The sequence below is a fragment of the Prosopis cineraria genome, unplaced genomic scaffold (genome assembly GCF_029017545.1).
Source record: "Prosopis cineraria cultivar Desert tree isolate PC_DT_omini unplaced genomic scaffold, ASM2901754v1 PC8, whole genome shotgun sequence".
Classification (NCBI taxonomy): domain Eukaryota; kingdom Viridiplantae; phylum Streptophyta; class Magnoliopsida; order Fabales; family Fabaceae; genus Prosopis; species Prosopis cineraria.
Genome location: NW_026555339.1, coordinates 27,681,503 through 27,707,296, shown reverse-complemented (window position 1 = coordinate 27,707,296; position 25,794 = coordinate 27,681,503). Strand labels below are relative to the sequence as shown.

The 25,794-nt window shown below is 31.4% G+C and overlaps 2 protein-coding genes across 10 annotated transcripts; one reads left to right on the top strand and one right to left on the bottom strand.

Annotated features, from left to right (window-relative positions):
- Nucleotides 1-4,521: 4,521 nt before the first annotated feature.
- Nucleotides 4,522-9,989, bottom strand: LOC129318176 (uncharacterized). Of its 9 annotated transcripts, none has more exons than XM_054962798.1 (5): nt 9,841-9,989; nt 8,135-8,221; nt 7,838-8,010; nt 6,242-7,286; nt 4,522-4,942 (listed from the first exon to the last, which is right to left on the bottom strand). In XM_054962798.1, exons 4-5 carry the CDS (start codon nt 7,163-7,165, stop codon nt 4,811-4,813), a joined length of 1,056 nt encoding a protein of 351 aa, XP_054818773.1. In that variant the 5' UTR covers nt 7,166-7,286; nt 7,838-8,010; nt 8,135-8,221; nt 9,841-9,989; the 3' UTR covers nt 4,522-4,810. The 9 variants fall into 9 exon arrangements, with proteins under 9 accessions (XP_054818773.1, XP_054818778.1, XP_054818775.1 ...); XM_054962803.1 differs by having other exon boundaries at nt 8,154-8,221; XM_054962800.1 differs by having other exon boundaries at nt 9,820-9,961.
- Nucleotides 9,990-22,518: 12,529 nt separating this feature from the next.
- On the top strand, nt 22,519-25,794 carry LOC129318412 (uncharacterized). Its single transcript, XM_054963154.1, has 6 exons — nt 22,519-22,777; nt 22,862-23,077; nt 23,739-23,818; nt 24,754-24,829; nt 25,236-25,358; nt 25,456-25,794. The coding sequence occupies exons 1-6, from the start codon at nt 22,658-22,660 to the stop codon at nt 25,612-25,614; spliced, it is 774 nt and encodes a 257-aa protein (XP_054819129.1). The 5' UTR covers nt 22,519-22,657; the 3' UTR covers nt 25,615-25,794.

Here is a 25,794-nt window from a genome sequence, read left to right as displayed (position 1 = left end):
TAAACCTCGCTAAATCAAAAAATCATCTAAATTGACTAAATTACCTTTGAAAACACTGATAATTACTAATGGAAAAACTTAGGATATTACACCACACAACCAGTTAGACTATACTCAAGGGACTTAATATGACATATGCAACACACCACAATACACATATATAATATAGATTATATTTTTACTTATCAACCCCAAATTCATCAAAAGTAAATAGGAAGGTATTTTAACATCAAATCTTACAATTTTTAATTACAATCATCTTAAACTCTAAAGTCATACTTGCACTAATATTTTGACCCTACCCAAACTTCTCAAATCACACTATTCTAGGGCCCAAAATAGAACCAATCAACATAAACAATTATATAGTGCATAAATTATCAAAGTATGCATTTTTTTTAGTTGGCATTATCAAATTAGTTACACATATATAAACCAAAATAAAGAGGCATACATTAGGAAATAAGATTCATAAGCCTCTGGTGCTTTCCCTTTATTCTAACCTAAGCTAGTGCTTGTAAAATATTTAATGAGTGGTGAATACAACCACTCAGTAATCAAGGTACATCAAACATATACTAATACATGTTAATTAATTATAGTGATTCAAATGATATATTCAAATAAAACATATTCATATATTAAACCACTCAATTTATATAATTACAAAACTAACAATCATGTGATATTAGATTATTTAGCATGCAAGGGTCACAATACTAACGACCATGTGCCCTTTATAAAAGGTGTCAAACTACAAAAATAACAATCATATAACCAAATAATGATATGCACAATCAATGCCAACCTTATATCCTCCTAATACCTTCGACATGAAACCAGTGACTATTTAGTGGGTTACATCCATGAACTCAGACTACCCAATAATGAGACAATGACTACCTCCCAGTTTCAATGGTTGGTAGCTTGGTTAGCTTTTGATTTCAACAATGAGTGGCTAATACCATGTAAATTTCCCATATCTACTCTCCCTATAACTCCTGCCCCACATAATCATACCAACACAAATATGCATATAAATCCTCATAACTAGCATACAATTTATTGTCCTCATTTTCATTATAACACAATCATCATATGCTTCTCACATCATAAATTAGTACATAACTCCACACTCACAATTTTCTTTACATAAATCCACATAACTTATCAATTTACCATCATTTTGTATTGCTCATTTGAGACAATAAAAAAGCACAAGATTTGCTTAAATTAGTCTATATCGCAATAATCATTCCATTTGCAAGTTCACACATATTTATTTTCAATATCTCATAAATCATAATATTTGATTTTCAAATATTTCATGCCATACTTATATAAAAACATATTTACATATCTCCACAATAGTTTATAAAAACCAAGTAACTAACTAACGCACAAAAATAAAAGTAAAATTTCTCTCAATTACCTCAAACTTTTGAGAGGTCAAATGTTACCTCTCAATCACAACTTGCTTTATGAGGTTAGCCTACAATTAATTTTAACACCCATAACTAATTATCATCAAAATCACCACTTCCAACATCTAATTTCATACTTTACTAACTAAATTTTCCAACTACAACATCAACTTCACATCCGATGAGTTCATTGACTCACATTAATTTCATTCAGCTCTTAACAACTTAAATAATCACTAATATTTCATCCAACAATCCAAAATCATCATCAATGTCACAAATTACTCATTTTCAACTCTCAAATTTCAACACTTTAATTACCAAAAACTCAACTTTTGAGTTTAATCATCACATTAAGTTTATTAACTCCCATTAGCTCTAACTAACTTTATTAAACCCATCTACTACTAGTAATGGCTTCCAACAATCCCAACCTTCATCACTAATGACACTTCAATACACAAATTTGTCCATAATTGAGAGCTCAAACAACTCTCATTAGTTCCATTTAGACTAATGGGTTCAGACCCATAACTCTAGGTCTAAAAATCCTCATATCCTAACTTTATATCTCACTTCCAAAATATGTAGAGAGAAGAATAAGAGATAAGGAAAGCATACCTAAGTGAAATCAAGCTCTAATTAGCTCCAAAATATTCAAAAGTTGATGCCCTAGTAGAAAAAATACTCTCTTTGTCATCCCCTCTCTGTTTCTAGTTCCTTTCTCTCTGTTTTGATGTTTTTTTTTTTTACATTTTTAAAAAAGCTAATTTTGGATATTACATTGTAATGCACAATGGGCCAAATTTTAATTTTCTCTCTACAATTTGAGTCCAAGTGAACTAATTTACTTCCAAACCTAATCTAATGACTAAAACTATACCTAATTGGCCTATTAGTCATCTCTAACTATCCTCAAACCAATTTATACTTAAATTTATATATTTACCCTTCATTATCTTAATTAATCAGAGGAATAATTTTTGGAATGTTACACAGAATGAATAATTCTTTAGTTCATTCTTCCTCTCCCTCTCTTTCTCTCTTTGGTACATCTGATGTGCAACATAGTTTAGACTCTAGTTGTCTAAACTCGTGTGGGTAGTCAAGTAGATTGTGCTTTGCCCAGATTTGGTAAGATTTTGGCCTTACTCTTTATATTCAGTTTATTATTTATTTAACATTCCTTCATCCAGAAAATAATACTTTGAAGATAAATTAGAATTAGGAAACGATAAATTGTCATTGGGTAAGAAGATGGCTTGACAACAGATGAGATTCCTGTTTTTAATTTATTTTTTTTAAATCCTAATAATCCATTTTTGGTGAGAGGAAAGTGATTGATGAAGGCTTTGCATGTTGTTGGAGTCCTCTTGATTGGGAGTGTTCCCAAGCATTTTTGTTCGGCTCCAAATCCGCTCCTCACTTAATGTAGTAGTCCCTAGATACAAACCAGTTTAAGAAATGAGAGGTGGTTTTGAAATTATTTAAAACTTCCTTCAGATCATAATATAAGATATTTTCTAGAAATTTTGCTTAATCCAAAATATTGAGCATTGGATTATTCTTATATTTGTTTTTCTAAGTATATCCCTACTTCATTTATTACTCTTTTTTAAAAAAAATCATGCATTAAAATTTTAATTACTATTATCAAGACTCTTATATAGGATATTTAATGAGGGTATAAATGAAAATATGTTGATATTTTTAAGAATTTAAGGTTTCAATTACTATTGTTTGTAAACTGTGAATTAGTTAACTATAACTTATATTATGATCTAGAGAGAGTAATTTATATTGGTGAGGTGAGCTTATCATGATGAAGAAGAAAATCTCTTTTTTTCTAAATTAGATGCAAAATGAAAAAGAAAATGCTTTATATTTTTTGTTGTTCTCCGTTTGAAAACAATTTGTCATAGATATGATTGAATAGAAATCAATCAAAAAAAAAAAAAAAACAGAAGAGTTATTTAGCATAAGATTCCCCCGGCTCTTGTTTGTTAGTGATATTTGCTTTTTGTAATCTTTGATGCACAATTCAAGAAAATATCCTCCTACAACTTGTAAATAGATGTACAATATTTCAATTGTCAAAGCTATAATTGTTTTTATTTCTTTACAATATGTTATAATTGTTTTTGTTACTTACATTTTTGGTTAATCTTCAGTATTATTTTGTTTGCTACCACTTTGTTGGTATCTCAAAACTGCTTTTAAGTTTTATAAACTTGTTAATCGCCTATTGCATCCTCCTTTTAAGTAAACCTGTCATCCTATCAATGTTAACCAATTATTTAGCTCATGTAATTTTCTTCAGGGATTAATCATGATACTCGATTTCCTCTCCTAAATATTATTTTGGGAGAATTTTAGTATAGAATCACATATGAGACTTTATTTCAAATTAGGTCCAATAGATTCTGAAAATTCATCACAAGACCAAGGGACTTAATTGAAAATAAGTTTTGAAGATAAATTATCATAATATTTTGTCATTTCCCTTCAAAACTTATTTTCCATCAAGACCCTTGACCCTCCAATGAATTTCAGAATTTATTAAGCATGATTTGAAGTAAAGTTCTATTTGTGATCCTATACTGAAATTCTCCATATTATTTTCTCTGTATATTTTAGTTTAGCTGTTACGCTTAATGATTTTGGGTAGCTTCACATTAGGTTGTTGAACTCCATACTAACGCTGGACCTCATATTTGGGCACTAGTATTCAAATCTTTTTTAATTACTCATTTTCAACGTCTTGGTATTAATTTCTTATAAAACAAACAGAACTTCAGCGCCAAGTCAAAGAACTATTCGATTGCAACTGAGTTTCAAATTGCTGGATCACATTGCAATTTTGTACATGAGGATCCCACAAGCATGGCTTGGACAAATCGCGATCTCATGGGGTTGGGTAGAGGAAAGTTGAAATAATAAATAATTTTTGGATCATTGAAAAAATATTGTAAAGAATATTTTTTTTCCCAATAACAAGTTTCAAAAGTACTAAAATTTCCCTCACAAGCCAGTATCTTAATATTGTCCTAAAACTTAAAAACTGAAACAACCTGGCTAGCAAGTTTTGTACATTACCTGCATGATACAACAAATCATCAGTAATAATATTAAAGCGCTATAAACCTTTGACTCAGGCTTGTTCTTTACACTGAGTACACACTGGAGACATATCATTCATTTGTACAATATATATATATATATATATATATATAAAAGCAAGCCAGGAATAATTCAAGGCCCTGAAAACCTATAGAATTTCAAAGCTATAACATAATACAAATATGTGCTTCCAAATAAAAAGCGATGGTATCTATATTACAACCATTATTGCACTTTACTATGCTTCCTGCCACGAAACTTAGCCTTCATCTCATACTCATCACAACCCAAGGAGTCATCCCCGGAGCTGGCAGCGCTGGCCGTATCACAGGTACACGTCTCACGACAGAAAATGCTTCGTTGAGACGAGCAGCACGGCTCATGAACTGAGATACCTTCTGCAAAATTGTTCGGTGAAACCCAAAGAAATCAATGATCAGTAATGATTTTTAAAAGGCATCATAAATATTGAAACCAACAAAGATAGTTACAGAATGCAGATGCAAGTAGATTTGAATGAACATCCAGCTCAAACATATACCTAGAAAGCAACTCATTATTAGAGACATAACCATTCATAAGTGAACCTTAAGTGAGACAATGGAAGTGAATCTCTACAAAGTACATCAATAATTATTTCTTATAGACTGAAAATGTATATAAATCTTATTGAGTGCCAATTCAAATCCTAATTGAAATCATGAGTTCAAATATCAACTCTACAAAACCATCAGCCAGAAATGCTACTCGGAATAAATACAAAGAATTCAACTTGGATGACATCTTGGGCTTAATTCTCCCACATATATAGCCCTCCCCTTCTTGCATAACTCCTTAATGCATCCTGCTGAGAAGCAAACTTCGGCCTTTGGCCTTCACAGGTCTAGAATTTCAACTCTTTGAAATGAAAAATTAGAGCAATAAAAATATAAATTTTCCTTAAAGCATTATTATAAATTTGTACAATAACATAATTAAATTGTGACGTTAACACAGAAGCAGTTAACCACTTTGTTTCTGCCAAAATGGTCTCAAGATTGACTACTAGAAATCCCACAGTTTCAAGTATTTATCTTTAAACATCCATTTCATTAACAACTCAGCATGAAACTTGATTCACAATCACACCTTCCACCATTGAGGTAGGATAGAGATATTCAGGGAGATTATACAACTAAAAAAACTACAAGCTTAACTAAAATCACATTCGTTTTTCAGCCCCAAATATTAAATCAAACTAGCAAAAAAAATATATCTAACGACATTAACAATCCACAGGCAATAATCATTAACACATATTCACTTGGAATAAAACTGTAAGTAAATTAAAATTAAAAAATTATGGATAATACATGATTAACCAATGAAAAATATTCAGCAATAACATAAAAATAAATTTAAAACAAATATATAAGCTTATAAAGCAACAGCACATAAAAAGAAAGGAGCCATATTCATATTCATGTCCAGCACATACAGATGACATGACACATTACATTACATATGAATAATTTGAATTTTTGTCGTGTTGTAATGTTTGTCATTGTCCATGCGTATGCTAAACAAGCCTAAACAATGACAATGCAGTATATAGCAACACGCAATTGCAAAGATTATAAGCTTTTCAATCTTCAAGGCCAATAAAACAATACCATAAGAATAATTGAGATAACCAGATTATCTAGATAGATACGAACCTTATCATCCATGGTAACCTTAAGCTTCAAGCTTGGACTCTTCTGCTTCATTTTATACAATCTCCTTCCCAATATGATAAATCCAATGAAAGCTGCAGCCATAGAGATAGACCACACGGGGCTCACCTTTAAAACACAGTATTTTATGACCTCCAAGGGAACTTTCCACCATACTATTTTTCTCTTCCCTCCAGCACCATCTGGAGTCAAATCAGATTTCATTTCTGCTAATTGAATACTCTTACTCTCAGTTGAACGCTCCTCCTCTTGAATCAATTTCACTGAATCCATATCACCATTTAATCCATTAGAAGACTCTGATGTCTCAAAAGTATTCACATTATCATCCAATCCCAAATCATCACCACTAGAATCACAAAAGCACTTCTCCAAGCTCTTGCTCAACAAATCAACTTTCCCAGTAACTTGGCTTCTTGAATTGTCAAAAATATTTGATTCCACAGTCACATTCAAATCATGAGACCCTAATTTACCAAAATTCTTACTCTTTGCTTCTATTTCCCCAATCCCTCCAGAATCCACACAGCTTTTCATCATTTCTGCCAAAGCCAATTCGCTTGTCACTTCCAACTCATGGGTCTTCTGCTCCTCAGAACGATCACTGCTCGAATCAGACCAAAACTCACCTGAATTATTTCTCTTATACTGCCCGGTTTCAAGGGTAGGATCAACCCAGCTAGGGTTATCAGACTCCACAGAACCCTCTTCAGTGCCATCACCCTCTCCTGAAATATTCATGGCATATTTGTTTTCACTATCAATAGAAAAGTAATCATGCCTCAACATGCCACCATCAGTTTCGACTCCAAGACCAGCAAAATTCCCAGAACCCATGAGTGGGGCATCATCCTCCGACTTGTGGAGCAGTTCCCAGTCCTGGAAATCAACAGCTTCTCCTTCCATGAGGATGGATTTGGAGTTCCGATTGCTGGAGAATCAAAGTGTATGGAATAAAAGCAGAAGAGGTGTAGGAGGAGAATGGTGATCAGTTTCGAGTTCAGTTTCTCCTTCCTATTTCCTGCCACTATAACATCATAACATATAAATATGTTAAACTCATGTGTTGCAAATGCCTAATTCTTTTCACATCTGATGGCTTGCTATGAGATCAAAAAAGAGAATGGAAATGGACTGGATGAATGGTAAAGGAAAATGGAAGTTTCTTGTCAATCAACAAATCATATATAGTACTCCTCCGTCCCAAATTATAAAACATTTTTAGAAAAAATTTCATATATCAATAAACCTCACTAAATACACCTAACAACCTTATCTTTCCAAAACAAAAATATAAACTTCCAAAAATACACATCATTTAATATATTGAAAAGAGAAGAGATAGAAATTAATTATAGAGAGAAAAAGGGTAATATTAAAATTAGCGCATTTAATAAAATCTGAATCTAGCCAAAGTGTCTTATATTTTGAGATGGAAAAACTCTTTCAAAAGTGCCCTATAATTTGGAACGGAGGGAGTGTTTTTTAAATGAGCGAGAATCAACTCTAATTAATGTGCTAATTATATGTGATGTCATGTCCCTCTTAAAATTTGTCATATATGTGGATCTTAATCACCTAGTATCATCATGGCCACACCATGCACGCAACAATTTGTGAATAATAAATACTTCACTTGACGATCTGCTTGAACTTTGGGCCATGCCTAAGATTTGGTAACTGCTTTTATCTTAGAATGCGTTCACTAATTCACACATGGAGAACCAGTTCTGAAACTCAAACTGTTATCACTGTTTAAACACACAGCACAAGAAAATTGTTTAAACCTGTTATATACATTTCAATCACGACTATTAATATATACACACAACAAAAATTGCAATTACTTCTCAACAGAAGAGAGAAAATCCACACCTTGTTATATATCGATTACCTTGATATACTTGTCCCTAACAGATTTTTCAGCAGTTACACATTGACTTTTAGAGTCCCATCTAAAACCTAACACAATTACAAATTTACAATTAGAAATAGACAGAGGTGAAACTCAATTCTCATCACTTAGTCATAAGGAAGTTCAGTACCAAACAGATTTGTTGGCAGTTACACGTGAGCCCATAACCTCAGAGGAAAGGCTCAATTGAAACAGATAGAGTTGCAAACATCTTTACACTTTTAAGAACGCAAACAACAGATAAGAGCATGGGCATGTCAAAACTTCAATAAGAAACCATAGTCCATAAGTCAATAGAAGTATGGAAGCAAAACTAAAATTCACATACACATACGTATACTAGAGATAAAATGCATTCCAGAAAGCATTTATGAAACATGTGGCGCAATTCATAATTTACAAAGCCCAGAAAAAGTATGATGTATGCAATAACAAGCTCCTTTGTAATGCACAATTAAGTAACTCAAGCACAGAAAAACTGTTACAGAAAAATCTATCCTAAGCACAAACGAACTTAATACCAGAACCAACAAGAATATCTATAACACAGATAATTAAACTAAGTAACATATTTAAGAAAACAAAAACAACTGATAAGAATGAATCTTAATCATGGGTCAGAAATAGAGTTGAAGTTACTACTCATCCATGCAGAGCGATGATAAATATAAATATATATATATATAATACACATGAACCCGTAAACCTCGAACCGAGTCATTAGTCAAATACTTGAAAGACAACACTGGATGCATGCCCCTACATATGATATTCTACCACTCAATCACAACTAAATACCAACTGTCAAGTTCAACATCTCCACTAATTTAAGCTCGCCTCCCCTAATATTTTCAGTAGAGGGTGCACCATTTCCTATGACCAGGAACCAATTTGGCCATTTTGGACTGAAGTAACTGGAAACAACTTTGGAGTTCAGAAGCTCTGTGATAGGAACGTATTTCACATCTGAGAAACACCTCAGCATATTAGACTAAATAAATGGTACTTTCAAAGTAATATATGACTAGCTTGACAGATCCATGAAACACATCATATTGTACACGGTAAAAACTTTTTATTCTCTAAATTCAAATGTCATAGGCACAATTAAATAGGCACCAGAGCTGTATTTCCACTAATAAAAGTTTTACTTTTAGAAATTTCCAAGAATAACAATTAATTCATTCTTATTAAATCAAGTGTTCCCATTTACACCATTTCCGGAGATTAAAATGATTAGGGAAATTAATTAAATGATGCTATTATATTCTGTTCTCTAACGTATCCTGATGATGAAACAGGATTATAGAAGAAGAAATTGCATGTGAATCATGAACAAGTAGACCGTAGACTCATAAAAACTGTGGAGACGAGAAGAATTATGCAGAATCGAACACGTAGTCAGGGAACATCTATTCAGACCCGTTTTCTTCAAATAGACGCAAAGAGCTCGAGAGGGACGTTAACGTCGAGGATTCAGTTCACCGTAAAGCATACCAAAAATTCCACACATTTGATCCATCGATCAAGAAAAAAAGATGATGCAGATATCCTCAATCGGTAGTTTCCTTTATCATAAATCAAACAAGCTAAAAAATCAAAGAAGAACTAGAGATGAACATCAAACACGACAACAAGAAAGCACCAGAGACGGAAAATCCAATACCGGCCGCGACCTCCACTCCTTCGATGGCGAGTTCTCTTCTTCGCCCCGAGTTCTCGTTCAGATAGGGCAAACAGAGAAGTGAGAAATGAGAATTTGTGTTCGGCTTCTTTCCATTAACAATACCGTCCCCAGCACCTCGCCACCTGAAACGACGGTGTTTTAGTATGTGGGCATTGACAAGTTGCCACCTGCGCTTGGCATCTTCTTTTTTTCGTTTTGCTATGCGCCCCTCCCACACGTTATTATCCCCGTTTTAATGCACACTCTCCCCCTCTATATGTTTGAGATATTTTTAATCCAATCATATAAATTAATAAAAATTAAAATTTAATTAAAAGTATAGTAAAATTTTAAATTTATTTCTGATTATTATAAATAAAAATAAATTTATTTTTTAAAATAAATTATTTAAAGTACTTATATTTTTTTCAATTTAATAAAGATATAATGGTCCAATTATTAAAAAAAATATACTAACAATCTCTTATATTTAAGGATAAAAAAATTTTTAAAGACTTCTTATATATAGAGAAGGAGAGAGTAAACAGTTTTTGAAAAAAAATCATATCAATAAAGTCATTATTTTTGTGAAAATATATTTTATTTTTTTACTCCTAATCTTAATTACCAATTACCATTACCAATATATTCTATAATGAGTGAGACATATATATTTACATAAATATTTAAATTAATAACTATAAGAAATAACACAAGAAAATTTATTTTACATGTTTTAGGTTCTTATATTTTAAATTAACATTAGTTCTAGAAAATAGTTATATTTTGGACCAAAGGGAGTATAAGATATTCTTGTTTCAAAATATAGTGTACCAGGTATTTTTATAAGTGTTTTTTTTTAAGCTATATCCCTTACTTTAATTATTATATTCCTTTTTAAAAAAAACTAATTCATCAAAATTATTATTAAAGCACTCGTGTCAAGAAATGATCAACTCAAAGTCAAATTCAGAGCCACGTACAAGTGAAGGGGCTCAAGGTGTCTCCACTTTCTTTTGGTGCATTTCTCCTTCACTTCTTCAAAACAACACTATTTTGATTAGTGATGAAATCTCCATCGTCCATTTATGGTTGTCATCTCAACTGTTTGCATCCTTATCACTCCTCACACCCCAACTCAGTCCTCTCCCTCCCTCTTGGCGTTACTCTCCTCTTTCCTTGTCGATTCAATGTTGGCACCCTTAATTGTCGAAGCAAGGAGTGAATTCCAATCACTGCACAAGATTAACTATCGTGGCTCGAGAAATTTGGTTGAAATTTTGCCTCAAGAATTATGGAGGAGGATATAGGGTTGTTCAAACAAGGTTGGTGATCGCTTCAATCTCAGAAGGATGCTTATTGGCGTGCTCAAACTACATTGAGTTGTTACAAGGACAAAACTACCAGTTCATCGAGCAACATTAGCCGTTAATATGCAGTGCATGCTTCAAATTGGGGAGTACTCTTCGCCTATTGTTGCTTTATTGGAAAGACTATTTTGTAAGGGCTTTCAATCATTCATCAAGTTGGGTCCAGACATGCTTCTCCTCATAATGTGGTGTTGTCTTCTTAGTTTGATCTCGATGCATTGTTTGATTTATGTACTTGTTAGCATGGTATGCATTGATTCATACCATATTGCTTAAATCTAGCATTGCTAATATCTAATCTATGTTCTTGTTTTAATATTTGTGCATCTACTTTTCCTTTTAGCTATTAATGTTATTGTTATTAATTTCACTTTGATTTCATTTTATAATAGTGATAGATTGGCTGATACTTTATTGCAATAATGCATTTTTTTATTTCTTATACTGTTGGAATACTCCATCAAAAATTTTGTAAAGAGCCAGAGAATAAAATTGGAAGAATTTTGCTTAGATATGAAAATAGGACACTTCTTTTTTAAATATAAATTGGGAGGTTGGAGAACTTTAAATGTTGTGCAAAATGTGGACCTACCATTTATTGCAATCCCCCACAAAGTTTGATTCAGGTTGTTGAGTAGATCTTAATGTCATTTATATCAACAGAAATTTAATTGCATTGATTTTAATTGCTCTCTGGGGAATATACGTATGTTGGATTTGTCTTGGGGCTTTCCTCTTTTTCTCTTTGCCCTGTTTCGACAAGTTCCTTTTTCAATTGCTAATAGTGTTGAGTTTAAGAAAAATGTTGATTTGTTTATTTTCTTCGATGTGTTTGAAAGACATGTGTGAGTTTTAAGAATATATTTTCTTATTTAGATTTGGTTAATGCGATACAGTGGATTGTGTTCTTAAATTTCTGACATTTTTTTCATTTTATCGATCTCTTGCCAGCTCCAAAAACAGAGTTTGGAGAAAATTCAGATCTTACAGATGAAATTAAGGGGTGACAAAGATAAAAAACGAGGCATCATTGTTATAATATATTATCAACTCAATTATCATATGTGCATGGTAAAGTAATTTCTACCCTTCATTTTTGCTTGATATACGTGTTATAATATACGTGTTTTCTTTCCGTGACTGTTTACTTTCTGGTTAAATTAGGTAAATGCTTTTTCTTAACACATTCATTTGGTTGACACCTTTTATGTTTATTAATTGTTATTCCATTATTTTTTGTAGCTTGACTTTTGACATTGTATTAAGAAATGATGCCAAATATATTGATGACAATTTTAATGATGTGATCAAAAAAGAATGTTGATGACAGTTTTTAGAGTGAATTATATCAAGGGTTGCTCTAATGATCATTTATTCCCCATGCAAATACATTTCATCCCAAGCTACATTCATATTTTCTAAGACATGCTCTTTGGATCATTTCAAAAAGTTAGTATGTACGTTAGAATATACATCATCACTTGAAAGCTATGGGTCATTTGATAAACTCCACCTCGTTATCAACTTGATTGAATTGATCTATTGTTTAAGTTTACCAAATCATAATATGCTTGAAAGCAATATAAAATAATGTCAATAACAATAGACTTGAAAAAATACTTTGTTCTACATATTGTAAATTGTGCAAATTACAAATACATAAATGTGTTGTGCTTTACAAAATGGGAAGAAGCAAGCTTACAAGTATATAGAATGTGTTTGGGCAACATTATAGCAAAATAACAAACACCAAAGCATGGAGCTATTATGACAAAAAAGAGGACCAACCCTCAAGTATATATTGTCAAGAACAAAATGGAGAACAAAGCAAGAGGCTTGAGTTGAAATGAAGACTTCATAGTAGAGGATTTATATTCATATTCAAATTTGCATATGTAACATTATAGAATTTATATTCAAATAATATAATGTAATTCTATTGTAATAGAAGTTTCAGTGCATTCATATAATGATTTACCTTTCTTAAATACTTGATTAAATTCAATTGTTTCAAGTGACTTCACATCATTGTTCAATGAATCCTACAAACACAAAAAAATAAAATGACAATAGCATGAAATATGTTGTGAATGACATTGGACTTAGCTGAGGACTTGAAATATACTATCCTCACCATCATCAACGTTATGAATGACATTTGACTTTTGTAATAATCCTAAATTTTAAATTAGTTTTATAGTAAGTGGAGAGTGGTTAATTATTAAAACTCCTGCTAGTAATATTTTTTTAAGGTCTAAAGTTCAAATTCTACTAAGCATGTAATGACCATAAATTTTAAATTAAATAAATTTTCTCTTCTAATTTATATTTTATTTAATTGTTTTAGTTTGATAGAAAATGGTGAGTGGTGGTTTGATGAAATGTGTGTCAGTTGCTCGCTTGAAGGTCACAAGTTTGAATTTTATCGACCCAAAATATGGTTTCATTTTTGTTTTAAATTATAAAAAAAACATTTGTATCCTTTTTTGTAATTTTCTTTGTGCCTTTTCTTGTAATATTCCCAAATTCCTTAATGTTCATATTTCTTCTTCTCTCGGTCATACGTACATGTCAGAAAAAACAAAAAATTTCTGGATCCTTCGACTCTTAATCTAGTTCATCATTTCTATCTCCCCATGTGCCTCTCGAAGCTTCGAGAAATTTCTCATTGTTGTGTGTGCTCTTAGTCACCGACTTACCCTTTGTTCTTATCCCTCTGCCATTTGAAAAAAAAACAGAGCATGTGAAGGGGGAGAGAGAGAGATGGAGCGTCTAAAAATTTCCTTCCCTCCACTGAGTCGATTACTTCTCTGTACCTCACCGTTGACTGTTCTTGTTGCTACTGTTGATGCCTGCTACTCTTCTTTTCTTCTACATCATTGACTATTGTGGGGGATTGAGTCCTCGAATCGTCCTCCCCTGTCGTCCTCCTCTGCTCTTCCCTTGTTTAGTGTTGGCATGCATATGTGTGTCACCCGAAACCTCTCTTTCTCCTCAGTTCTGGCTGTTGCGCATGTGTAGGGTAAGCTTCTTGTTTCTCCTCTTTTGATTGAAGATTCTGCCTCTATTTTTCTTTCTTGCTACGTGAATCTTTTGAGAAATTAACAGCTAATTTGAATTGGTTGATACTTTATATAATTTTATTGGGATGTTAAGTTAAATGTTGATGAGAAAGTTAATATAAAAAGGTTTACTGTGAACTGAAATTTGAGTAATGCTCTCAAGGTGTTTGTAATAATACTTGAGTAAAGGATTTAGAAAAAATTGTTAAATTTTCATTTTTGTTGGCTGACACTCTTCTCTTACACCAGTTGTCATTACTTCCTCCCTGTGTATGCCAATATTAATGAAGGTAAAGAAGTCTTGAGCCCACTTATTTCTCATAGTTTTTGTGCGTGAGTGACTGAATTGATGATTGAGGATCCAATTTCTCCTTTTTGGTTGCTACTGTCATGACTGTATGAGAAGAATAGAAATTAAATTGAAGCTGAAATTCTGATTTAGTGCTGTCATATGAAATGTCGAAGATGATGCTTTAATTTTCTTAAGTTAAGATTGATTTATTCAATAAAGGGATTGGAGTTAGGAAGTTGATTTACTTATTTACTTATACATTAGAGAATTTTGACAAATAGAATATAAGAGAAAGATGTGGGTTGAAAATGATACATGGTTGGTGTGACAAAAAAGATTAAGAGAAGATAGTATTTTAATGGAGTGTTGAGCTATGGCTTTTGAAGGATTTTATGTGCAAAGTTTTCTCTTAAAATTTCAAATTTACTATAGCAACATTTTGATAGTAAAGATGTTGGGAGGAAATAATTGAAATTACAGATAGTTTATTTAAAAAATCTAATTTTAATTTATAGGATATTTGGAGGAAGAGAAATTTAATTGATATGGAAAGGTGAATCTTTGAATTCTGAGAATTTCAAGTAAGTGGATAGCGTCCCAACTAATATTTCAATAAAAATTTTCTTCATTAAAATATTACATTTTTATGCAAATTCTTTTTTTTTACAATAATAATGTGATTATTTGATATTTTGTTGATTAAATTACTTTATTTCATGAAATTATTTTACCAGAATTGATTATTTTAGTTAATCAGTAAATACAAGTTTGGATTTTACTTATGGGATTTCATTCTGAAAATTATGGAATTGCTATGGAAAAACAATTCATGTGAGTTTGACATTGAAAATTAAATTTTATTTTAAAAGTGATAATTTTCTCGCATGTTTGAAAATAAATTTGAAGGGAACCTTATACAAAACACTAATTGCTAACGGCAGTTTCATTAGCCTTTGGCGCGGCATGGTACATCTAGCTAGCAGGATGTTTATAGGAGATGCTAGCCTCGTACGATAGCCAGCACACGTGGAATGGAGGGATGATTATTCGTGAGTATCGTACTCACGTTTGGTTCATAGCTTCGGCTGCCTTTGATTATTTACCCTCATGGACTGTGTGTCCACGTTTGTTTCGTGGCTTCGGCTACGTTTGGTTACTTGCCCTCATAGACTGTGTGTTCACGTTTGTTTCGTGGCTTTGGCTACATTTGGTTACTTGCCCTTGTAGACTGTGTGTCTACGTTTGTCTTCGTGGCATAAGCCGCGTTTGGATATTTATTCTCGTGGACTATGTGTTCATGTTTGTGAATTGTTTTGATAAATCTCCAAAAATATGAATTTTCAATTAGTTAGTAATTTTATATTCAATGGTTTTCAATTGGTAAATATTGTTATTCTTATTTAGTTATTTTATCGTTTTGACTTGTTAAGATCAAATGTTAAGGTTGTTTTGTCATTATAAATTTAAAGTTTATTGATGTTGAAGTTATATAGAATTTTTATTCCAAGTTTACAAAATTTGCTTACATTTGAATTGTCTTTCTTTAATTTATATAAATGTTGTAGCTATTAATTTTGATTTTGAAAAATGTTATGGTTAGGATATTATTTATTGAAAAGTTATTTTTGGTCTCAAATAGTGTAGCCAAGGCTGTACATCCTATTGACCACTGAAGGACTTCTTTTGCTGAATTATGTGTAGATTTATTTTGTAAATATCTTCTATTGATGCAAATATGAAATTTATGTATCATATTATGAAAAATATAATTAAGTGCTCCACATAAATTATAGTTAGGGTCCTTATTTTGTTATATATACTTTGTCTATTGGCTGGAAGGAACCAAGCTGTTTATTGTGATTTTTTGATTGAACGTTTTGTTGTAAAATTTTCAAGATAGCCCTATTTACAAGAGAATTTCTGTTGAAATTTCTACAAGAATAGGGAAGCTTTTATGAAAATGATCACACATGTTATAATTTAATATAAACATAATTATGTTTTAGTAATAGGAAGAATTCTTTTTAGAGCTTAAGAGATGTGTGATATGGTTCATATTCCATGCCGGTCACTCTCATTTTTTGGGACGTGACAACTTTGTTGAGGTGGATCATGTTGCGTTGTTATTGGTATATTTGACACAAGTAGACCATTGTGTACTTGCATAGGCATAGTTGAAATAGGGGGCCGTATTGCACTTGCACAGGCATAGTTGACACAGGGGGCTATATTCTAATTTTTGCGTTCTCTCTTCTTGAATCCAATGCCTGAACCATCATTCTTATCATTATCATCATCAACACCCCTTTCACTATGAACACTATCTAATGAGTGATTAATAATAAGTTGAGACATTTTCTTACTAAGTTCTAGCACCACTAGATGAACCATAGAGAATGCCTCTAGACATTCAGATGCATCGCTTGCTAATTGTATAAGCATGGGGCACAATTACTTATATCAATTTGAGCATTTAAGTTTAGGATCAACTTTAATTTCGGGCTTATTTGGAAACCTGTTCTGAGAACAGTTTTCTGTTCTCTAGAACAAAAGAACAAAAAAATCTGTTTGATAACGTATTTTTAAAAAGTATTTTGGCGAATAAAAAAATAAAATATTATTCTAGAGAACAAAAAAATAGAAACAACTTTTAGGTATTCTGTGATTATTGTTTTGGAGAACAAGGAAAAATGAAAAAAACACTTATTTTCATTATTTTTTTTGTTTTCAGAATATATTCTATAAAACATCGGTTCTCAGAACAATAAAATAACAGCCCCTTCCTTTCCCTTGTTATCATGCACTATACCACACCTTGCTTCTTTTGTCCACCTCTTTAAAACATATTTATTTGAAAGTAGATTCACATCTTGGTCATATAATATCCTCAAGGCATGATAGCACAATATTCCTTATTGTTCACACTTCTTACAACTATAAGTAATGGTAGCCTCCTTCTCTTCTCTTGATGGCTCAAATGTTAATCTCAACTCTCCTTTTTTGTCAACCATTATGATTACATAATCAATTACAACAGCATCATCATCTGCAATTATTTTTCTTTCCTTCCTTTCTTTTATACATGTAGCATCACGCAAGTCATACTCATGTTGGAACAAGTTAAAAATTGGTGGGGTGTAAACTTGAAAAAGATGTTGTACCATAGATGAACTTTTCAAAATCAACCTCGGCAACTTTTAGCATGAGTTGAAACTACTCTACAATTCATTATACCGCTTATCCATGACAACTTGTTCAAAGACATTGAAGAATTTATAATATTCAATTTAGGAGTAGTACAACTTTTTATAAAAGAATTGATACTTTCACCAAGTTGTGTACTTCTTATACTAAGAATCTTTAAGTCTTTCATATAATATGCTACCCTTTTTTTTTAACTTGTAAATAGACATCAACAATTAATTTTCTTATAATGATATATTTTAATAATAATTCTTTCCAAGATTCCTCAAATATTATTTCTTATAATAATACATGCACCAATTAAACTCACCCAAAAAACAAGAGTCATCTTTCATTAAGTTCCCAAGATATTTCACCCCATTTCTATTGATATGGAATGTGCATAAGCCATGCTTTACATTTGGCATTATCTCTTCCAAAGATCTTGCTATTACTGCATCTTAGTTAGTAAACACAATAATGGCATTTTTTGCTTATGTGCTTGCAAAAAAATTTCAAAAAGCTAATTAAAAGACTCAATGATCTTATCATATAATAAAGTAGTACCAATTATGACTACTTCTTTGTAATGGTTGAAACTTGAGAAAATGGCAAGTTGTTTATTGCTATGATTTGTAGAGTATATTGTATCAAATGAAATGATATCCCTGAAACAAGCATAATCTATCAACATTTGTACATTAGCCTAAAACACATTAGTTATCTATTCTTTTAAGTCCCTTTGATAAGCATGAAAAAATTAAGGATTTTTTGTTAATTGTTGTTGGAAATAGCAAAGTAAAAACTTAGCTTCAATGTAGACCATGTCTCATTGCCTCCTTGATCTTAGATAACTCTTTACCTCCTCTTTGGTATACCCCAAATTAGCTCTTCCCCCTGCATATTTGCCCATTAAATTAAAAGAGGCATTTTCCTTAATCCCTGTATCTTCAGTAGCCTCAAAGTATAGCCTTGTGCTTTAGGTAATCTCCTTTGTGATGCTAAAATATGAATATTTGTTGGGGCTCCAAAGGATGATTATGGTCCAAAAATAGTTTACTAATTCTAAATCTTACATTCACTTTTTTAATTATCATTTTCACTTACACCTTGTTATTGTTTTCCTTTCAAGTTTTTTAGTTTTAAAATCTCTTTTATTTGGCTTTTTCACTCCCTCCTTGGAACAAACATATTTGTAATATATGACATAATCATCCTTCTTGCTCCTATTAGAGTTTTGCTTTCTAACACTGTTAGGAGAGTTTGTGAACTTAATCTAAATCCTATTCTTCCACCATAGCCAATCCAATATTGCCATGCTTTTTCAAGATCATCAAATTCAAGATCAAGTACTAGAGTCATACTGCATCCATTACTTAAAGCTAACAAGAAAAACTAAAAAATAAAACCACTACAACCAAAAGTAAGTAGATAAAAATAATAATAAATCACTGTTATACATGAGAGTTAACAAAAACACTGTAAATGAATTTAAAAATAACCTAAGAGCTTGGTGATGCTATTGTTTATGCAAAGCTAAGGCATAATAACTTGTGGGTTAGAGTTGCTTTCCTATATTTGTGATTGTCAATGAAAAATTTGTATGTAGCACAAGTCAGTGGGAAATCAATGAGGTGTTTCAAAATAAATTTAAAAATAGATATAGCAAAGGAAAATGATCAATGTAGGGGAGAAAGAGAGAGAGAACAACAACTATATTAAGTAAGTTTTATGCTTAATAGAGGGGATGGAAATGATCAATATATAGGAGAAAAATGAAACCATATCAAATTACAATCAAAATCCTCCCTTGATCAAAAATCTTTCCTTCATCGAATTCCTTTTTCTTGCTGTGTGAGAGAACATCAACTATGTTCTAGAGAAAAAAATAACCAACTTCCCACACTTTGGAGGAGAAAATGAGACATTTGTTTTTTTTTTCCTACTACTAATCAAAACGATGTCGTTTTAAAGAGGTGAGGGAGAAATGCACCAAAAGAAAGTAGAGACATCTTGAGCCTTCCAAGTGACAATAGGCGCATGCTCCATCTCATTTGAGAAAATTGCATATATTGAGTATAGACTTTTAAATTCTGCACAGATTCTCTTCATATTTTACACCCCATACTTTTAATATTTTGAACATTAAGTTCATTTAATTCTTTCTCTAAATTGGATTCCAAAATTTTGAACTTTTTAATCCAAACTCTAATAACATCAGAAATTGTTATAATTGATTTTTTTAATTTTTAAATTGTTTTTAAAATTGTTAATTTTATAAAAGAAAATTGCCTTTTAACCAGGGTCTTAACTCTGCCACTACCTAAGCTAACTTAGTTGACTCGAGATTAACCTGATCAAACTAGTTCAACCCAATTAAATTTTCTTTATGTTGTTTCCCAAACATATATATAGGTTAAGGGTTAAATCGCATTCAAAGATTTTTGGAACAAATTGTTCAAAAAAAAAAAGATCAATAGTCTGGGTGAGGATTAAAATATAAATAAATTTGGAGTTAAAATTGCAATGATTTCCATGCTTTATTATTATTATTTTTTTCCCCAAAGAGGTCAACCCCAAAGTGATCCGCACTAAGTGTACCCTTCCCCTCAAAACTCGGTGTACTCTCTCTCTCTCTCTCTCTCTCTCTCTCTCTCGCCTCTTTCTCCCTCCTGACATTAATTTAGCCGTTTAGGAGGCTATTAAATTATTAATGGTTTGCTTTTGCTCGGATGTAGACTTTTGGGATTAAAAATTAATGTGTTCTGATATATATATATATATATATATATAATATAGTTTACACTTCACTTTTTGTTTTTTTGGTAGCAGTTGATACTTCACTTTATTAATTAAGTTAAAATAGAAAAAAAAGGGAGAAATCAATCGAGATTTGAATTTGGATCAATACTATTATTCTGTTAATTTTCCAGATTAGCCGTCTTCTGCTACGATAAGAGCGTTCTATTATCTGTTTATTCTCGCCCTTCGCACTTGGAATTTGTTGAAATAAGTCTTTCATATTGTTAAAATATTATACTCCCTCTATTTAAAACGTAAAATATTTTTAATCAAATTTCACCTTTTAATAACACAATTACTTATTTTTAAATTAATTATATTTTTTTTATATTTATCTCTATTTAATAATATATTTTACTCTCAAAAATATAAAATGAATTATTTAATAAGAGCACTTTAAAAAAAATAATTACATCTCAAAGGATAAAAAATAACTTATATTTTTAAAAAAATATTTTATATATTTAAATGGATTAGTATTTGTAATTTAACTCCGTCTTTGGAGTGAAATTAATGCTGTGTTGTTGGAATTTGTGCTGATAACGTTACAGTTTGCAGAGATTATTTTAGTTATTGCACATCAATATTGGAATCGGAAGTAATCACATAACTGATGACATTAATGCCTTTTTAGCCTATTAAATAATACCTTTAATTTTTTTATAAAATTAAATAATACTTTTTGTAGTTAAATATAAATATTTTTGTATATTTTAATTATTTTATAATATTTTGATTAAGATCGGTTTAACCCTTGACTATTAAATTATTGCCTTCACCGATTTAAAAAATGGGCTTGGACTTATTTTACTTCATTTTTTTTTTATAGTGATGAATTTTTTTGTTTTGCACTATGAAGTAGGTCAAACAATTTTTGACCAAAATCAAAAGCCGAACCTAAAAAATAAAAACTGATAATTGAGAACTCTACAACAAAGGAAAAGTTTACAATCATAAATTTTAAATTATTAAAATTTTAATAATAGATTATAATCTTTATTTATAATTAAAAATATGAATAGTTAATTAAAAAATCAATAAAATACATTTAGAATTATATATAATATTATTTGAGAATTTATGAGAGTTAATTATAAATCTTATTTTTTGCTTTAAATATATATAGGAAAAATTAATCATTTGGTTCTTATAATTTTGACTTAATTATTACTCAATCCTTCAACTTTAACTTGTTATAACTCAATCTAGTTCCTAAATTTTATCTCTTATGATTTAGTCCCTAAAGTTTCAACATCTCAAATATTGGTTTCTATATTTTTAAAAAAATAAAACTATAAAGATTAAAAATATTTTAAAATTTATTACTAATATTAAAATTATTTTAAATATTAAAAGTTTAAAATATTTTTAAACTTTATAATTTTATTTTTAAAATACAGAAATAAATATTTAAGATAAAATTTTAGGGATTAAATTACAAGAAACAAAGTTAAGGACTAATTTATAATGAAGTCAAAACTTTAAGAATTAAATTAACAAATTAAAGTTAAAAAATTAGGTTATAACTAGATTAAAATTACAAGGATTAAATGACTAATTTTTTTATATATGTATAAACTACTTGAAAAACTAATAATATATATTTGATATTATTTATAATGTTAGTTCAAAATTTACAAAAATTAATTATAAATCGTGCAATCACATATGATTTTTTTATTGTTAGTACATAAATGTTTGAAAAATTAATAAAAAATACTTGAAAAATTTTATGACTTTAATTGAAAATTTACATAAGTAAGTAGTGAATCTTAAATCAATTAATAAAAGATACATTATTATTATTATTATTATTATTATTATTATTATATAAGTAAAGACTGATTTATCATTACGATTTCAAACAATCATGACCTGTGATTGTAATTAGTATTTTTATTTGGGTATCTAATTGTCATTAAAAAAAAACCTGAATAAAAAACGGATACAGCAGTCTTCCACGGGAGCGTACAGCGCATACAGCGATGCTTCATCAAACCCTTTACCTCTACTTTACCTCTCTCAGACTCGCACTACGCTCCATGTTTCTGAATTTGGCATCTTGAATGGTTCCTTCCACTAATCTCAGTTCAGATTCACGCCCATGAATGATGAATCCCTGGACTCTTAGTTCATGTACTCGTTTCAATCCTTTTCCTACCTTGTCCTCTCCTCTCTCTCGTTCTCTGCCAATTCTCAGTTCTTCATTTGGTGCCAAACACAATCTGGTAAGAATCATCACTATCGCTTTTATTAGCGCTTCCTATTAGCAGTTCGGTGGCTTAATTCTGAATTTTTTTTTTTGGTCTCAGAATAAGTTTAAGCTTGGGAAAAACACAACCTGCAGGGTTCACTTCGGTGATGACGGTCCGTTTGCTGTGGCAATCGGGGCTTGTATGCTCACTTCTTTGGTTTTCCCTGTCTCTGATGGTGGACAAGAGGGGGATGGTGATTCCGCCATTGACGGAACTGATACTAGGTTCGCTGTGATGGGGATTGTTGGCTTCATTCCTTATTTTAATTGGCTGGTAATCTGCATTTCCTGTTCTTTCATCTTTTAGGAATATACAATTTGATTATTGAAAGTTTAGCTCTTAGCCCTTGAATTGTCAGATTTCTGTTTGATTGCTATCCACATATTGAGTGAGATTGAGATATGATTTGGTCAAGTGAAGAAGGAACAAACATGTATTTCATTAGAACTTTCTTCTTTGAATGTAAATTGAGAACTTTAATTCAAAATATGAACAAAATGCAACTAGAAAGAAATAAATCAGGCAAAATACTTTCATGATTCACCGCATACCAAAATAGAAGGTGTGGGATGATCAAAGTTGCAAAAGTACCCTCTAACTCATGGGCTAAATCAGTGAGTTTAACAACAGGACTTAAAGCTTCCTTGTACACAAAATTAATGGTAACGAGCCAATCCTTACAAACGACACGTAACACCTTGGAGTAGATGATGAAACGGATGAGAAGGATCACTGTCTCTTGTATGAATATTAATCACGTCCGCACAGTTGCTGTAGATATCCACGGCTTTGGCTCTTTGATCCGAACAAAACTCTAGCCCTCTCTTGATGCTGAGTATCGTGGTGAAATATACCTGACTGCTAAATTTGATCTTAGTTTTGTGATGGCCCCGATCTATAGTAATGATCTTGCTTGATGTTTTTTGGCTGATAGAGTTGGGTTTTTGCATGGCTTGACACTGGCAGAAGACGTTATGCTGTGTATGCACTTGTGTATTTGGCCCCCTATCTAAGGTTGGAATCTCTTAAGGTTGGAATCTCAAGATTATGCTTTATTCTTTTCATTGCTCAATTCCTTAATTTTGTTTTGATTTGGAATGCTATCGGGCACAAAATAGTCTGCTAAGTTCGTTCATGTGCTTGATATAATGTTTACTTAATTGGAAGTGTTTTTTTTTTTCTTTTTTTTGACATGTAAGGTTATCTATAGTACTGGCTACTATGTAATACATTATGTTCTCTTGAGCAAGAAAGATTAACTGTTGAATTGTACATGATGTCAATATATCATGTCAAACCAAGATCATCTAGTACTGTTTTAATGCTATCCATCAATTATCAAATTGATCTAGTACTATTTATTTACTGTTTGAATACACAGGCACATACATTTCTTGAGTTATTGTTTCTTTAAAAAAAAAAATCAAAATTCCATATCCTTTTCTTAAAAAAAAAAACTACTGCCTGATAATGTTATCTTCTTTAACAAATGAGTAATTCGTAAACATTAATTGCTCTGGCCATTGCTACCCCCTGTTTTTATTTTGTCAAACTCTTGTATTGTCATGGTTTTTGGGGTCTCCTGAGTTTGGATTATGCCTTTCTAATTATTTGTTTGAAAATATGTATTACAAATGCAAAATGCTTGAATCTTAAGAGTATAAGCTGCCAGTCATTTTTTAAGTGCTTCTTTTTCTGGGCAATCAGTCTCATCTCGGAAAAAGAAGGGACATCTTGAATTTTAGTCAAAATTTGAGTCTTCTGACCTTGCATTTGATGCGTGCCCCAAAGAAAATAGAATCATCTTGCATTCATAGCAACAAAAAATGATGATGATGATGAAAACACCTTGCTTTTTATTGTTTTGCTAATAATGGTTCATTGCATTTAAGTTTTATGTGATATTACTATTGATTGTGACCACCAGATGTGAATGCTTGTCTGATCAGGTCAAACCTATCACTTTCGCCAGAAGAAAGCTGGCTGCCTATTGCTAGTATTATTTTCTGCATCATTCACATTCAGGTACAAGCTAATGACTTTGTTTTATGGCGCTGGTTTCACATGCGTTGTTTGTTTACATATTTTGTGTGTCTGTTATAGTAAACACTAAATACAGTTTCAAATCAAATATTGATATCAAGCAACAATGTAGCTTAACAAGAAGAAGCTAAGATCAGCTGATGCAGGGACTTGAAAAGATAATACATTATGGAGCTTAATTGAGACTAGACCATTTTGAATCTATGTTGTAGCCATTCTAGTACAGTTCTGACGCCTATTTCTAATATGAGCGATAAGTTAAATTGCTCCTAAACACTATACACTCGGTTGTAGAATCGATCGTGTATCATGTCTTGTCTTGTTCTTGTGTTTGTGCTTATGCTTCCTAGGTTGTAATCCTCATTTTTACTGGTAATTTCCATTGCAGCTAGAAGCAAGCATCAGAAATGGAGATATCCAGGGTTTTCAAATATTCAGGGAAGTTTCAAATCAGATGTCATCAGGTAATAGGAAGAAAGATGATATGAATCAGAAGGAAGATGTGTCTAAGGTACACGTCGTGTTAATTTACATTCTAATGATAGCATACTTACAAACAAGCTTCTTTTACTCTCTCTGAAATGAACTTCCTTTGCTATATAATCAAGGGAGGCAAGAAAGAGAAGAGGAACCTGCCACCTGTCCAAGATCAATTGAGGGACATTAGGGACTGGGAAGATCCTCGAAGGTCCTCACCATTTCAGCAACACTTGAATGACAACATACTGGAGGATGATGGTGGTGATGATGAGAAAAGCAATCACTAGGATGCTAGAATGACTTGAAATTGTGTGTTGTATTGCCCATGGGTTCTTTATAGAATATGAATCCAAGTGCTGACGTACAAATAAACAACTCCCCATATGGCAATGTTTCTTGGCCAATGCAACAGTTGTTAAATTGTTGAACTAGTTGGTTAATGTAATGTTCGAACGTGTTGGATTAAA